Here is a 17,680-nt window from a genome sequence, read left to right on the forward strand (position 1 = left end):
CAGTTCCATCTCTTCTCCAGCCCATGTCGTGCCCATTTATCCCCCTTTATGCAGCCAAACAGAAGCTGCTTGGGCATGCAGTGGCTGGGCATGCGGGCTATATAACCCAACCAATGCAGCCTTGCCTACCGGAGGAGGACAGCACTCCAGCGCTGTCCTCCAGACAGTCTCGTCCCTTCACCTGATGAAGGCCGCTTGTGTTGTGGCCGAAACGTAGTGAGAATTTTATTGTGCTATTTCATTTTATCAATTTATTATTTTATTCTCATTCTATGTGACTCTACCGAAAGAACCAAAGAAGATGAATCCTTGCAGTCACGAAAGCTTTAAATCGAAACAATAGCATGGTTGACCAATTGGGAGCCATCCCTTGACTGCACCCGGGCATCGATCAGCCTCCCACTGTATCTGTATAAGATGGAAATTCCTCTGGTACAGCCATCAAAGGCTTCACCAACCGCGTGGTCAAAACATATGTTAAATAAAGTGGGAGCCAGAGGACATCTCTGTCACACCCAAAGGTGAACAGGGAAATGCTCCGACTCAGAGAGTCAGGGACCCCGAAAGCATGAAGAACAACCCAGAGCCCAGGGCTACTGATGGTATCATAGGCCTTGACCATCACCGCTACCACCACCATCATCATCGCCGCCCCTTCTAACCGTGACTGTGTCCTGCCCGCAGCCCGCTGCGCGTCTCGTAGCTGCAGGTCACCCACGCCCTCTGCCCACCAAGCCCATTTGCCCTTCCTTGACACTTTGAATGACATCGTTGGAAACCTGCATGCCTGCGTTCTCTAATTCCACGTGTCGTTCATATTCCTCCTGTCAGGTCGATTTAATTACATGGAGGGATGGAGACGCTTTGAGGGTAGCTTGGGGGTGACCTTCATCCAGCAGCGGAATTGACCATGGCAGCTGCTGCTGTTGCTGCTGATGATTATGATGATAAAGTCGAGCGATCTGTCCCAACTTTTTCGACGTAACCCCAGGGATGGATGTGTTGTGCCCCGCAGGATTCATTCCGAGGCCGTTCCTCGGCGCAGAGCCTCTAGACCCCAGGGGCGACACGCAGAGTAAGCAGACGCCGCGTGGCGAGGAGGAGAAGGAGGTGAAGGAAGAGGAGGTGGAGGCCGAAGAGGAGAGAGGATGTGGGTCTGCACCTCACCATCCGTTTGCTTTTGAATCTCCACCACCACCGCCGTCGTCACCACCACCCATTCGCCCTGGTCCACCGCTCTCTTCGCATGGCCCCCCGAAAGGGGCTCCCCGCGTTCCTAGAGCACCGCAACCAGGCGGAGAGGTCCCGGGGACCATGATGGCCTTCCCTGGGGCGTCGCCGAGGCGAAGGCTTGGAGGGCCCTCTGCGGGCCTCCACCACCTGCTGCCTGGACTTGTGGCCGAGGGGGCCGCGCTCAAGGGCTGCAGGCCGGCCTTCGCCTACCCGGGCCTTCACCTCGAGGTGGGGCCTTCGCAGGGACCCTACGGAGGGGCTCTCCCCGCCGCTGCCGCCGCCACCGCTGCTGTTGTTGCTCCGAACGCGGGGGGGCTCTTACTGCCACCGTCGCAACTACATCAGCACCACCACCATCATCGCGCCTACCATCACCACCATCATCTGCACCATCATGGGAATGGGCATCAGCAGCAGCATCTGCATCATCTGCAACAGCAGCAACAGCAGCAGCAAGGGAAGTTGACCCCGGCCTTGCCCCTCGCAATGCCCCTGCCGCTGGTGCTGCCCAAGGCCCGTGAAGGTCCGTGTCGCCCAATGCCTTTCCTCCCAATAGGGGGAGAGCCCTCCATCTCTCCGTCCCGTCCCCACCAACATCACCAACATCAACAACAGCATCAACAACAACACGGTCAGAACAATCGACAAAACAATCAGCATCATCAACAGCAAACTCAGAACCAGACTCAAGCTCAGCAACAACGTCAACACCACCACCATCACCGGCAACAACAACAGCAGCAGCAACACCATCAACCACATCATCATCATCATCAACCACAACATCACGTGCAACAAAGGTTCTATTTCTCTGAAGCGGAGCTGCACGCGGTGCTGTACGGGAGGTTGGGCCCGCGAGGAGGGGTCACGGGGCACGCCATCTCGGGCCTTCACCTGGGCCTTCCTGCAGGTGAGAGGACACCACACGTGGGGAGGACACACGGGGAGGACACGCAGAGACATACGGGGGTTGCGGCAAGGCCACGGCGGGGGGCGGGGGGGGGGGTCGGAATCGCGTGGAGATTGAGGACAGAATATGCGGAGATGCAAGGAGACTAGGGTGGGTCATGTGATGGATACGGGGAGATCATGTGGTGATAGTGGAGATACAGGGAGACTAGGGTGGGTCACGTGGAGACACGGAGAGATGCAGAGAGAGAGAGAGATGCTGGACATTTTTGGAGACAGAGGCAGGAACTCAGAACCACGACGAGACACCAGGAGTCCGGGGACCACTGAGAGACAGAGGAGACACCTGGGACCAAGTGAGACGCAGGCCACCTCGAGATGTGGACGGTGGAGATGTAATACTCGACTCATCTTCATGTAGGCACATCGCTGGTGGTGACTTTCATAATTACGCGGAGGTGTTTATAACCCTGGGCGTTGTTCCCACGCCGTTCGCCAGCGGCGCTTCTTCCCGATCTGGGGGTCGTGGTGAGACTCTAGGATGGAAGCAGCAGCCGCAGCAGCAAAGCGTGGTCCCAGAAGCGAGGTGATCACTGGGACCCGATTCGGCGGCCAGGAGGAGGTGACCTAATTGAGGTCTTGGTCGAGATGATGGTTGCAGCGTAGCGGTGGTCATCGTTGTCGTCGCTGGCGACAACCGCGTGCCAAAAATACTCCCCGTGCGGTCCGCGCGACGCCTCTGCGGAGATTTGTCGGGGTGGGGATGCTCCCCAAGAGTCGGCAGCCCAGGGGGCGCCCCCGTGTCGTTCTCAGAGCGTCCGTCACGGTGCCGCATTGCTGGCGTTGCTTCGCCCCGCAACCTTGGCAGTGTCGTTGATGAGCTGCCGCGCCAGGCTGAAAGCGCAGTGACCCTGCCACCGAGCGGACCAGAGATGGGGGGGGGGTGGTTGAGTTCAGAGGATGTCAGAATATTTATTCGTACTCGAGGAATCCTGTTAGCTGCAGAGCTCTTTTTGCGCACACATATCCGGTAGTTCGCGGCTGCTTATCAGCTGGTGCATGACAGACAGGTCAGCCCTGCAAGTTTCTGTAGCAGGGGGGAGGGAACTTGACTTGGTCTTTTTGCGAATCTATTTCATGTGGGGGCTTTGGAAGGGGACAGCCTTCTGTCCACGATAACCCTGCGATATTTGGCACGAGAGCGCATCAATGATGCTGCAGTTTGAACGCTGTCAGTACTATGCACACACTCCTGGCGGGCAGAGGTGAAGCTTACAGCCCTGCGATGTCTTGCTCGCTCCACGATGGGCAAAGTCACATTTACTGTGATGGTGACCCGAGACAAGAGGAACCTCCCCAGACGGTTTCGTAGCAGTAATGCTCAAATGGTGTGTTGTTGTTTGGTGGTGATGGTGGTGGTGTTGAGGATGACCATGAGTCGTAGAAAATCACCGAGCGAAGTGATGACTGTTACTGCCCAGTGGAGGTTGCTCTACATCTGTAGGGTCTGGCGGTGGTGGCGGTGGCAGTGGCGGTGGTGGTGGTGGTGGTGGCAGTGGTGGTGGTGGTGGTGGCGGTGGCAATTGTGACGGTGGTTGCGCTGGTGGTGGCGGTGGTGGGTGGTGGCGATGGTGACGGTGGTGGCGGTGGTGCTAACGGTGGTGGTGGCGGCAGTGGTGGTGGCAGTGGTGGTGGTGGCAGTGGCGGTGGTGGTGGCAGTGGTGGCGGTGGTGGGTGGTGGCGATGGTGGCGTTGGTGGTGGCGGTGGTGGGTGGTGGTGGCAGTGGTGGCGGTGGTGGCAGTGGTGGCGGTGGTGGGTGGTGGGTAGTGGTGGCGTTGGTGGCGGTGGTGGGTGGTGGTGGTGGTGGCGGTGGTTGTTACGCTGCTGTTGCTGCACGTAGCTACTGTGATCCAGCACTGCGGAGACAGCAGCGACGGTTGGTGGATCACCCCACGGATGTTGCCGAAATTCTCTCCCTTACCGTGGGTGGGCGTTGCCAGGTGAAGCGGTACAGCAAAGTGTGTGGACTAACCTCCATCTGTTCCACGCTCTCTCGCCCGTGGGTGTTAAGAAAGTGCCGTACCCCGAGCTCAGCCAGGAAAAACCAGGACAGCGAAGTGCGGATGAATATCTGAACTGTTCTAGCTGCACAAGCGTTGCCCCCTCGCTCATACGCATTCGTTTTCCACCAGGCATTCCGGTTTCCTGCCACGTACACATGCCCCTTGTGCGAGTGAGCGAATACTGTGCGCGGTGCCTTCCAAGTTGACATTATTATAACTTACAATGCCACCGACAACAGTATTGGTATGGTATATTGACCGTGATGACATATTGATCTTATCTTGGAATTAATTTTTCCTCGTGTCTTAACTAAAACTGTTTTTGCCCATTGAATTGTATACAGGGAGTCCTCGACTTATAAACACCCGACTTATGAACGCCCAACTTACGAACACCCGCACTTACGAACCGACTTCCATGAAATATATATATATATTTTTAACATCGACTTAAAACCCGAACTCGCACTCGCAATATGAACCACGGAACTATTTTGTTCAGCGGAGCGATCCTCCGCGAGATGTAATTAGTCGGCCTCGCGTTGGGAGTGTATGTGCGCACGAACATTTCCCCTGTGTGTGTGTGTGCGGGGAGCGTTAGTGCATGGTTCGCACGCTGTGCTACTAACCCGGTGACCCGAGTTCGATTCCCGCTCATGGCCACCAACACCGGTGACGATTATCTGAACCGGTCCTGGGCCTCCGCTAGGTTGACTCAGCCTCAAATGAGTACGTGGCACGGTGTGTAAACATCGCCACTAGGGAGTCAAAGGTGGCCGGGCGCGGTGCTGGTCACCCACCCCCTCGTGTGCTGTTGCCGGCCTTCATAGACGCTGTTCACTAACAGCACTTGCCCCAACAGTATCAGAGACCATGCATGAATATTTGCCGTTAAGTTTGGTGCGAGTGTAAGAGTGCGTGGGGCACGTGTGTGCGAGTGTGTGCAGGTGTAAACATCGCCACGAGGGAGACAAAGGCGGCCGGTCGTGGTGGTGCTAGCCACCCACTCTCGTGTGCCATGCCGATCTTCATAGGTGCAGATCGCTAACAGAACGCCACCAATAGTCCGTTAAGGCTATACGGGGGGGATCGTTGTCTTTGTGTGCAGGTGTATTGTGTGCAGGTGTATTGTGTGCAGGTGTATTGTGTGCAGGTATATTGTGTGCAGGTGTATTGTGTGCGTGCGAGGGTGTGTATGTGTATGTGTGTATGAGTGTGTGGGAATCTGTGCGTGTGTATGTGTAATGACGACTTGACACACCTCTCTTGAGATGGAACTTTATTGAAGACACGTTCACTTGACATCAGGCGGAGGAGACCCCCACCACAACAGCCCCGAGTCTCCCGAGCATCTCCCCCTTTTATACCTACAGTGAGGGAAAAACAGTATTTGATCCCCTGCTGATTTTGTACGTTTGCCCACTGACAAAGAAATGATCAGTCTATAATTTTAATGGTAGGTTTATATGAACAGTGAGAGACAGAACAACAACAAAAATCTAGAAAACGCATGTCAAAAATGTTATAAATTGATTTGCATTTTAGTGAGGTAAGTAAGTATTTGACCCCTCTGCAAAACATGACTTAGTACTTGGTGGCAAAACCCTTGTTGGCAATCACAGAGGTCAGACGTTTCTTGTAGTTGGCCACCAGGTTTGCACACATCTCAGGAGGGATTTTGTCCCACTCCTCTTTGCAGATCTTCTCCAAGTCATTAATGTTTCAAGGCTGACATTTGGCAACTCGAACCTTCAGCTCCCTCCACATATTTTCTATGGGATTAAGGTCTGGAGACTGGCTAGGCCACTCCAGGACCTTAATGTGCTTCTTCTTGAGCCACTCCTTTGTTGCCTTGGCCGTGTGTTTTGGGTCATTGTCATGCTGGAAAACCCATCCACCACCCATTTTCATTGCCCTGGCTGAGGTAAGGAGGTTCTCACCAAAGATTTGACGGTACATGGCCCCATCCATCGTCCCTTTGATGTGGTGAAGTTGTCCTGTCCCCTTAGCAGAAAAACACCCCCAAAGCATAATGTTTCCACCTCCATGTTTGACGGTGGGGATGGTGTTCTTGGGGTCATAGGCAGCATTCCTCCTCCTCCAAACACGGCGAGTTGAGTTGATGCCAAAAAGCTCCATTTTGGTCTGATCTGACCACAACACTTTCACCCAGTTGTCCTCTGAATCATTCAGATGTTCATTGGCAAACTTCAGACGGGCATGTATATGTGCTTTCTTGAGCAGGGGGACCTTGCGGGCGCTGCAGGATTTCAGTCCTTCACGGCGTAGTGTGTTACCAATTGTTTTCTTGGTGACTATGGTCCCAGCTGCCTTGAGATCATTGACAAGATCCTCCCGTGTAGTTCTAGGCTGATTCCTCACCGTTCTCATGATCATTGCAACTCCACGAGGTGAGATCTTGCATGGAGCCCCAGGCCGAGAGAGATTGCCAGTTCTTTTGTGTTTATTCCATTTGCGAATAATCGCACCAACTGTTGTCACCTTCTCACCAAGCTGCTTGGCAATGGTCTTGTAGCCCATTCCAGCCTTGTGTAGGTCTACAATATTGTCCCTGACATCCTTGGAGAGCTCTTTGGTCTTGGCCATGGTGGAGAGTTTGGAATCTGATTGATTGCTTCTGTGGACAGGTGTCTTTTGTACAGGTAACAAGCTGAGATTAGGAGCACTCCCTTTAAGAGTGTGCTCCTGATCTCAGCTCGTTACCTGTATAAAAGACACCTGGGAGCCAGAAATATTTCTGATTGAGAGGGGGTCAAATATTTATTTCCCTAATTAAAATGCAAATCAATTTATAACATTTTTGACATGCGTTTTTCTGGATTTTGTTGTTGTTATTCTGTCTCTCACTGTTCAAATAAACCCACCATTAAAATTATAGACTGATAATTTATTCGTCAGTGGGTAAACGTACAAAATCAGCAGGGGGTCAAATACTTTTTCCCTCACTGTACACGAGGCCACGGCCCCCTTCTCGATCATTCTCGCTGACTGAACGCTCGTTCCACCGGCAGACTCCACCGTCCTCTTCCGTCACCCTACCACGCTCCCTTCTCGATCATTCTCGTAACCACCAGTCCCTTCACACCCACAACTGATACCCCGGTCATCACCTTCCGTGGCCACCAGTCCCTTCGCACTCACAACTGATACCCCTGTCATCACTTCCCGTGGCGACTAGTCAACTCACACCGTATGCAGGCTCTATTGAAATTACATATGTACGTGTTGTGTGTGTGCATCCTTGAAGAGGAGGAAAGAAGCGATGGGGAGAGAGTGGGGAGAGACAAATGGAGAGAGATCCCAACGGGGGAGAGAGAGCCCCCGGCCCCCACCTCCCACCTGCCCCCCGGCTCCTCCCTATACCTCCTCTCACACGTCCGCGGTGTGCCTCCCTCACCTGTTCGTCTTTGCCTCTCCCAGGTGTGAGGCCTCAGACTGTGCCACTGGATCGCGAGTCTCTCAACCTCCCCGAAGGTGCGTTGGGTGAGACGGTAGTCCCACGTGTCTCTTACGTGCACCCCTTGTCTCTCACGCTCACGCGAGACGGCAGTCCCACCCGCGCCCCGTATCACGCGCATGCACGCGAGACGGTAGTCCCGCGTGTCTCTCACGCGCGCGCCCCGCGTCTCTCACGTGCACGCGCGAGACAGGCCTGAGCATCCTGCACACGTGGCTGGGCGCCGAGGCGCACTACGGGGTGTTCTGCACGCGGGGCCTCGTGGCGCGGGGCACGCGCTTCGGGCCCTACGCGGGCCGCGTCGTCTCGCCCAGCGAGATCAAGACCCACGACGACAACTCACACATGTGGGAGGTGAGGGTCCATCTCGCTCGCTCGCTCGCTCGCTCATTCGCTCGCATGCACGCCGGCGCACGTGTGTGTGTGGGCGACCCACGAGTCGCGAGCTCGAAATTCTCGACGGCAGTGACCACGGTCGCACCGCAACTGCCGTCACCCCCTACGGACGACAACCCCACCACAATCACCACCACCACTATCTCATCCCTTCATTATCCATGACGTCGCCCTCTAGTTCCACCATCACCTCCTCCACTGTCACGTCCTCCTTACCCCTACCTCTACCAGCCCGCCACCTATCCACTTCCTCCAAAAGCTCATGCCACTCATCCCCCAAATACCCCCCAAACCGCCCAAATCGGAAGCTTATCCTTGTTTTCCTGCCCTGGTCTCCCCCTCCACCACAACAAACCCTCCATTCAACACTCCCCCCCCCCACCGCCCCCCACGATCCCCCCACCACTCTCCACCACACCCCCACCACCCCACCCCACCCCACAGATTTTCGAGGGGGGCCGCTTGAGCCACTTTATCGACGGGCGCGGCGCGGCGGGCAACTGGATGTCGCTGGTGAACTGTGCGCGGAGCTCCTCCGAGCAGAACCTCGTGGCGCTGCAGAGCGGCCGATCCATCGTGTACGAGGCGAGTCGCGACGTTCCCTCGGGCCGCGAGCTCCTCGTGTGGTACGGCGAATCCGCCTACCTGCAGTTCCTGGGCATCCCCGTGGGACTCAGGCTCCCGACGGCCGCGGCCTCGAGTCCCGGAGCGGGCCCGGGACGCGGGCCGGGAGCCGGGCCGGGCGGCGGAGACGCGGCGAGCCCCGCGCGGAGCGCGGCGGAGGACGTGGAGGCCGCGGCGGCCGGGGGGGGCGCCGGCGGCAGCGGCGGGAGTCTGACGATGGTGATGGCTGCCGCGGCGGCGGTAAAAACGACGGTGATGGCGATGGCGGTGGGCGATGGGAGGATGGCAGGAGGAGGAGACGTGGAGGGATATGGAGAGGCGGTGACGGCTGATGGTACGATGGTGGTGGTGGTGGTTGGTGTCGATCACAAATCGCTCTTGAATTGCATCAAAAAAGTAACTCGCAGTGCCCCACCTATTCCCCATGTTTCAGGGAACGAAAGGTGATCCGATCTGCGACCCCCAGGAATGGGTCGAGCAGGTTTACTGAGCATTTCTGAGGTCTTGGGGGAGGTAAAACTCCCTCGGCTGAAACAACATCATGGGGAAAGGTGGGCTTGACCCTGCTGGGGCTGTGGTGCCTCAAACATTGGAAGAAGTTGTCACCCCCTGTGAGTGGTTGGATGATGTGCCATCTGTTGAGGAAGTGCGAAGGACAATCCAGAGCATGAGACCGGGTAAATCGCACATCCGATTAGCACGGTTGGCTACGTACGGTGCGAAGGAAGTTCAACGTGCATACAAAGCAGCAGGTAGAGATGACCTCTCAAACTCACTGCTGAGAGAGGGTGGCGTGCAAACCCCTCTATGCGACATCATTACAATGGGGCTGGTCCACACGACGAGCTCCGCAGGATTCCAAGGATGCACTGGTGGTCCCCCATTTTTTTTTTTTTTAATCGGGACTGCTCTGATTGCAACAACTTTTGGGCCATCTCCCTCCTCAGTGCTGGGAAAGGCCCTGGAAATAATAATTCAACATCGCCTTGCCAGGCACGCTGAGGAGAGGCTCGCGAAGCCCCAATGTGCACGGACCCCATTTGTTTTGTTAGTCTCCTCCAGCAGAGGTGTAGATAATATCAACGGGACCTACATCTCTGCTTTGTTTGGCCTGGTCAAGGCCTCTGATACTATCAATAGACCAGGGCTTTGGGTTGTTCTGCGTGCTTTCAGAGTCCCTGACTCTGCTCCCAATCATTTGAGGACCTTCATGATGGTGGGCAGGTCTGGCTGAAGCTACATGGATGGGAGTCTGAGACATTTCCTGTTCACCTTGGGGCTCCACAGGGATTTCTTCTGGCCCTTACACTATTTAACATCTTCTTTGACCACGCAGTTCAAGACTTTCCCTGACTGTACCGGAGGGTCCTTAATCTGATACAGGTAAAATTGGAGGCTGATTGATGCCCGGGTGCGGTCGAGGGATGGCTCCCTGTTGTTCAACCATAGTGTATGTTGATGATCTGGTAAGTGGAGACACCACTGCTGAACCTGTGGCATGCCTCTAACAGACGGGGCCTCACCATCAGCCCCACCACTACGGAACCCGATGGCCCGAGTTAGATTGCCACTCACGGCCAACACCGCTGACGATCATCTGAACCGTTGCTGGGCCTCCTCTAGGTCTACTCAGCCTCAAATGAGTACCTGGTGCGGTGTGTAAACATCGCCAGCACTGGGGGAGACGAAGGCGGCACGGCGTGGCGTTTTGCCACCCGACCCCCTCGTTCGCCGTGCCCCGGCGGCCTGTTAAGTCTACACGGGGGGGGGGGGGGGGGGGGGGCGGGCGGGGGGGGGGGGTTGTGGGGGGGGGGACCTATGTCTCATCCCTTGCCGTGTGGCGTGCACGCAGAGAGCGGCGAAGGCTACCGCTGCGAGCGCTGCGGCAAGGTGTTCGCGTACCGCTACTACCGCGACAAGCACCTCAAGTACACGCGCTGCGTGGACCTCGGCGACCGCAAGTACCCGTGCAACCTGTGCACCCGCTCCTTCGAGAAGCGCGACCGCCTGCGCGTGCACATCCTGCACGTGCACGAGAAGCACCGGCCGCACAAGGTACGCGGGCGCGTACGCGCGGGAGTACGTGCGTACGCGCGGGAGTACGTGCGTACGCGCGGGAGTACGTACGTACGCGCGGGAGTACGTACGTACGTACGCGCGGGAGTACGTGCGTACGCGCGGGAGTACGTACGTACGCGCGGGAGTACGTACGTACGCGCGGGAGTACGTACGTACGTACGCGCGGGAGTACGTGCGTACGCGCGGGAGTACGTGCGTACGCGCGGGAGTACGTGCGTACGCGCGGGAGTACGTACGTACGCGCGGGAGTACGTACGTAAGCGCGGGCTCGAGTTCCGTTTTTTTTTTGTCCCCACCACATTTAGCAAGGTGCACCTGAGGTTATTTAGATTCTTTTTGGTGCTACAAATGTCCAAATGGTGGGCCGCTTTGTTGAGCTTTATCATTTGTGGCGAGGTCGCTTCTGAAAAATGAGTTAATACCTCCGTGGGCTTTGTCTGGTAGGATGAAGATGGTTTAGTTGTATTTGTTTGGGTGATTTGTTTTTGTAATGTTTGTTGTTGTAATGTTATTACCTGCTTAATAGCTCGTCGGACTCCTCCTGCAGTGTAAATAAATATTCGGATTCTGATATGTGTGCGAATATACACGCACACGTGTACACGCGTGCACGTGACTATTAGCAACAAGCGGTGTACGTATCAATCTTGATTTGAAGCTTTCGTGACTGCAGGAATCCATACTCTTTGGTTCTTTCGATAAAGTCAAGTAGGTAGAAAAATAAAATAAAAATTAAACGAGATAAAAAAATAACATATCACGACGTTTCGATCGCGACACAGGCGGAAAAAAATAATTAGGCAGTGGAAACTGCTGAACCAGCGAGAGAGCTGTTACAACAAGGTTACATATGTGGCGATGAGCAAGCTTTTGCTTGCTCAGCGCTTGCTTGCGATCGAAACGTCGTGATATATTATTTTTTATTTTGTTATATTTTCCTACCTACGTGACTTTACCGAAAGAACCAAGGAGCACGGTGTACGTATGTGAACATATACAGTCGTCCCTCGGTTGACGTTCCACGAAAACTACCATTAACCAAAATAACTGTTCAGCGAATTCACTCGCAAGTTGAAAAACGAGTTCAAATCACTGAGTCTGCGCTGGAGAGTCCGTTTCGACTGCCAACACAGAGAACGTAACGTAAACAATGCCAGCCGAGGTCTAAACGATCGTAAATGGCCGTCGCTGATTGGCTGAGGGCATGGCTCAGCCCCACTTACGAGCAGTTCGGATTGGCCGAAGCGGGCGCCACCGCGTGCATAACGTAAACACGTGACCGTGAGTCAAAAAATTGTGAACGTTCAGTCGAAACCACGGGGTCCCATGGGAGGTGAAACGTGAACCGAAAAAAAAACCCGTTAGCCGATGTCGAGGGGCTGCTGTACATATGTGTGTGTATGTGCAAGGATCATGTAATGAGACCGTCAGTTAATCGATTCATTAAGTAACAGTTGTTGGGAAGCGGAACGCGATTGGCCGGGAGGTTCAATCGGGATAGAACGGAGGGAAGACGGGGACGAGGATAGAGGACTGTTAGGCGTGGAGAAGGATGAAAATGTTATTGGTGGAGAAGACGAGGAGGAGGAAGAGGGGCATAGATAGGGAAGACTGTGAACGATTCAGGAAGGAAGGAGGGGTGGGCACGTGGTCTTTTGACAGTGAAGCTTCCTCCGAGTGGGTGTGTTTGCCGTTAATGGAGCAACTGAGTTGCCTTTCACATTGCGTACACGCACCTCATCCTCGTGCTGTGAAAGGCTCTACGGGGGAACGCGCTCCAAACCCGGCGACCCGAGTTCGATTCCAGCTCACGGCCAACACCAGTGACGACTATCTGAGCCGGTCCTGGGCCTCCGCCAGGTCGGCTCAGCCTCGAATGAGTACCTGGTGCGGTGTCTAGTAAACATCGCCACTGGGGTGACAAAGGCGGCCGGGGGTTGTGTTGGCCACCCACCCCCTCGTGTGCCGTGGCGGCCTTTATAGGTGCTCGCTGACAGCACTTGCACCAACAGTTCATGTTCCCAGTCTATACGGGGGATCTTTGTCTTGTATAATACGCTACGAACCCGGCTAACTGATTTGCCGTCATCCTTGTCAACACAGTGCACTGTGTGCGGCAAAAGCTTCTCGCAGTCGTCCAGCCTTAACAAGCACATGCGCGTCCACTCCGGGGAGAGGCCCTACAAGTGCGTCTACTGCAGCAAGGTCAGGAACTCGCGGACTGCAGGTCCATCCGCTGCTGGATGAGCGCGCATCGTCCCGTCTCTCGCTAAAACTAAACGACTGTTTACTTATTATTTTGTCACCACCGGGTGAGGCCCGCTCAGCCTATACGTGGCTCTTTTTCAGAAGCGACTCTGGCTATCGCAAATGATGGGCCAAGCAAGGTGGCGTATCGTCATCGTCGCGTGTAACTTTTTAGCAGCAGCCAGAATGCTCTAAAGCGCGTGGTGTTGATTCTCAATGTGGAGGGGGAAAACCTGGAGAAGCAAAAAAAGGTCCAAGCGACCACGAGGAACAAGACACAGAGACTCCAAATATACAGCAGCAGGCGTCAGGGTCGGGATCGAACCCAGGCTCTTCTGCATACCAGGCGAGGGAGTTGACATCTCGACACCGTGATGGTGATCAGAGAGAGAGAGACACGCAATCTCCAGGGTCGGGATCGAACCCACGACCTCCTGCATACCAGGCGAGGGAGTTAACATCTCCGAGGGAGTTGACATCTCCCGCTCGCTCCTGCCGCACTCAGCCGATTGTGGAGTTCCGTCTCTCTCTCTCTCTCTCCGTGAAGATGTCGATGGACAGCCCCGTCGATGGAGGGTGTTTGCCCTCCTTTAGGCTGTCGCTCCAGTCGGTTGTCTCGACGGTGAGGGCTAAGAATCACCGTACCGTTGGCATCGCATTCAGAGGATTTTGCCTGCTGCTGTAGATTTTTTTTTTTGCCACGTGATGAAGCCACTTCGTGTTGAGCCGTCATTTGTGAAGAAATAAAACCTACGTAGCTGGGTGGGCCTTACCTTATTGTCTCCCTTCTACGTGACTTTACCGAAAGAACCAAGAATATACAAAAAAAATCGTTTAGTTTTATAGATTAGTTGACAACTAATGAACTGCATCATTATTGATGCACAGCTTTAAATGTCTCGGAATATTTCCCTGTGTCCCCACCATCTCCTGGACCGTGGCGGTCCCCCACTCACCCAACTGCCCCCCATCAACAGTCCCCTCCCCCCCTAACTGCTCACCCTGACTGCCCCCCCCCCCAGCTGCCCCTCGCCAACTGCACCTCCCCCAACTGTCCCCCCTCCAACTGCCCCCCCAACTGCCCCGTCCCCAACTGCCCCCACCTCCCCAACTGCCCTCACCTCCAAACTCCCCGTCCCCACTGCCCCGCCCCCCATATTATGGATGATATTGGTTGCGAAAGCCTACGTGTTAAACTGACTGTATGGGTCTCTGTGTAACTCTATGGGTCTCTGTGCAACTCTATGGGTCTCTGTGTAACTCTATGGGTCTCTGTGTAACTCTATGGGTCTCTGTGTAACTCTATGGGTCTCTGTGTAACTCGATGGGTCTCTGTGTAACTCCATGGGTCTCTGTGTAACTCCATGGGTCTCTGTGTAACTCCATGGGTCTCTGTGTAACTCCATGGGTCTCTGTGTAACTCCATGGGTCTCTGTGTAACTCCATGGGTCTCTGTGTAACTCTATGGGTCTCTGTGTAACTCTATGGGTCTCTGTGTAACTCCATGGGTCTCTGTGTAACTCCATGGGTCTCTGTGTAACTCTATGGGTCTCTGTGTAACTCTATGGGTCTCTGTGTAACTCTATGGGTCTCTGTGTAACTCTATGGGTCTCTGTGTAACTCCATGGGTCTCCAGTATGCAAGATATATATTTATTTATGGACTTGTTTCCTGGTTCCTTTCGTAAGGCCGTAGTCCGCTTTAGAGTTTCACCCCCACCACCACCCCTACCACGATGGTATGTCCCGGCTCATTGCCACTGCAGTCCACCCACACAATTGATGATTGGTTCAGACCTTGCGAGGGAAATGTGTGTCGGAAACCTTCCTCCACCCCACCAAAAAATGAATTCTGTATTCTGAATCATAATATCGGTCGTGTTAAATTTACCCATTTGTGTTTGTTGTGTCCACCACCACTACACACACCACCACACACACATACACACACCCCACATGCACCACATACACACACCACACAAACCACCACCACACACACCGCTATCACACACATACACCACACACACACGCCACACCCATACACCACACACACCACCACACACACACGCCACACCCATACACCACACACACCACCACACACACACGCCACACCCATACACCACACACACCACCACACACACATACACCACACACACATACATCACACACCACACACACACACGCCACACTCATACACCACACACACCACCACACACACGCACGCCACACATACCACACACACACATACGCCACACCCATACATCACACACACCACCACACACACGCCACACACGCACGCCACACCCATACACCACACACACCACCACACACACGCACGCCACACACCACACACACACACGCCACACCCATACACCACACACACCACCACACACACGCACGCCACACACACCACCACACACACGCACGCCACACACACCACCACACACACGCACGCCACACATACCACACACACACACGCACGCCACACACACCACACACACACGCACGCCACACACACCACACACACACGCACGCCACACACACCACCACACACACGCACGCCACACACACACACCACACGCCACACCCATACCACACACACACATACCACACACACACATACACCACACACACATACACCACACACACGCACGCCACACATACCACACACACGCACGCCACACACACCACACATACCACACACACACGCACGCCACACACACCACCACACACACGCACGCCACACATACCACACACACACACACCCATACACCACACACACGCACGCACGCGCGCCAGGCGTTCACCGCGTCGTCCATCCTGCGCACACACATCCGCCAGCACTCGGGCGAGAAGCCCTTCAAGTGCCGTCACTGCGGCAAGGCGTTCGCGTCGCACGCGGCGCACGACAGCCACGTGCGGCGGACGCACGCCAAGGAGAAGGCCAGCCTGGCGTGCGGCGCCTGCGGCAAGGCCTTCGCGCAGCCCTACGAGCTCAAGTTCCACCTCAAGATACACGCCGGAGGAGGAGGAGGAGGTAACGAACGGTCTCTCCTACCTAGAACGCCGCGCGTTGGTTGTTTTCATAGAGCGGAATTTTGATATAACGCCATGACGAATGTCCTTTTGGGAACGCGTTTTAAAAAAAATATATATGTATGTATAAACGCGGATATGAATTGGATGTAATACGGTCGGGCGAGCGGAGGTGCGTCGCAGTGGGCGGGTGGTAAGCGGCCGTACGGATGCCTTGGCGTAGCCGTCGCACAAGACATCGGGATGCTGCTGGATCGGTGGGATGCTGCTGGATCGGTGGGATGCTGCTGGATCGGTGGCATACTGCTGGATCGGTGGGATGCTGTTAGATCGGTGGGATGCTGCTGGATCAGCGGGATGCTGTTAGATCGGCGGGATGCTGCTGGATCGGTGGGATGCTGCTGGATCGGTGGGATGCTGCTGGATCGGCGGGATGCTGCTGGATCGGCGGGATGCTGCTGGATGCTTCTTGGATGCGGCCCATGCGCCTCGGTCTTTGCTCGGCCTGCGTTTACGCGTCTCACGCCTTGTCGCCGACTACTATGCTTTGGCCCGATGTTATTTCGTAGTTTTGTTTTAACGATATTTTTCGATAACGTGGTGTTCTCCAGGAACGCAAAACTACTACCGCCACGTCATAGGAGAACACACTGTACCTGGCTTCACAAGACAGAAGGTCCCGTCCGTAGAGCATTCGCAGACTTGTTTTGGGCAAGTGCTGTTGGCGAGTGGCACCAGGTGCACTTCTGGGGCCGTCTGGAATGCTCTCTCCCTTCCGATATTAGGAATTCCACTGGAGCTATGCACGTTTAAATGATCTAGACCAGGGGCTTGGCCAACCTGCGGCTCTTCAAGGACTGCTTTAGTGATGGGGTTTTTTTTATTATTAAGGACCCTCCGCCGTCTCGTATTCACATGCCATTGCGGCTCTTAAAATATTGAGTTTTCTTCACCAATTCGAGAAAAATGAAAGCCATCAAGCATTTTATGAATTGCGACTATTTAATGATAATGATGTAAACGATACAATAATTGATGTCCTCCCAGTGCATTCGGTTGGAGCGTACAAAAGATGAACCGCTGTCTGCACACATCCCACGGGAAACTATACAAACAAATGGGATCAATCGATCCACGGATCGCCTTTTGAATCGATGTGGTGATTAGCCCTCGATGAATCGATACTCTAACGTGGCTACATTTTGATTCAAAGCTTTCGTGACTGCGGTGATTCATATTCTTGGTTCTTTCGGTAAAGTCACGTTGAAGGGAAAACAATCAAATAATAATGACGTCAAATATATATATATTTTTAATATATATTTTATTATTTAATTGTTTCCCTTCAACGTGACATTACCGAAAGAACCAAGAATATGAATATCTAACGTGGCTGTCGGTTTCGACCGTGAGCAGAATCGACGCAGCAGGCACTTTCGATTCAGGCTCCACAAGGCCACGTACGGGCAAGGACACGGCCCTCCGAGTAAACGCCCCACCCACCTTCTCCCATACCATTGGCCATAATTTCCCCTCCGGAACAAAGGAGGGCGTTGTAACGAAACGGCGTTAAAAGAGGCAGCGCTCTCAGAGGCTACACCCCGTTGCCATCACC

At 54.5% G+C, this 17,680-nt stretch overlaps 1 protein-coding gene across 1 annotated transcript; it reads left to right on the forward strand.

Moving 5' to 3' along the window:
* Nucleotides 1-1,314: 1,314 nt before the first annotated feature.
* On the forward strand, nucleotides 1,315-17,192 carry PRDM14 (PR/SET domain 14). The gene is made up of 7 exons (XM_076073656.1): nucleotides 1,315-2,143; nucleotides 7,648-7,701; nucleotides 7,878-8,038; nucleotides 8,525-9,038; nucleotides 10,557-10,759; nucleotides 12,887-12,988; nucleotides 15,829-17,192. Exons 1-7 carry the CDS (start codon nucleotides 1,315-1,317, stop codon nucleotides 16,129-16,131), a joined length of 2,166 nt encoding a protein of 721 aa, XP_075929771.1. The 3' UTR covers nucleotides 16,132-17,192.
* Nucleotides 17,193-17,680: the final 488 nt, after the last annotated feature.

The sequence above is a fragment of the Petromyzon marinus genome, chromosome 43 (assembly GCF_048934315.1).
Source record: "Petromyzon marinus isolate PM22_M1 ecotype Great Lakes invasive population chromosome 43, UKy_Petmar_22M1.pri1.0, whole genome shotgun sequence".
Lineage (NCBI taxonomy): Eukaryota > Metazoa > Chordata > Hyperoartia > Petromyzontiformes > Petromyzontidae > Petromyzon > Petromyzon marinus.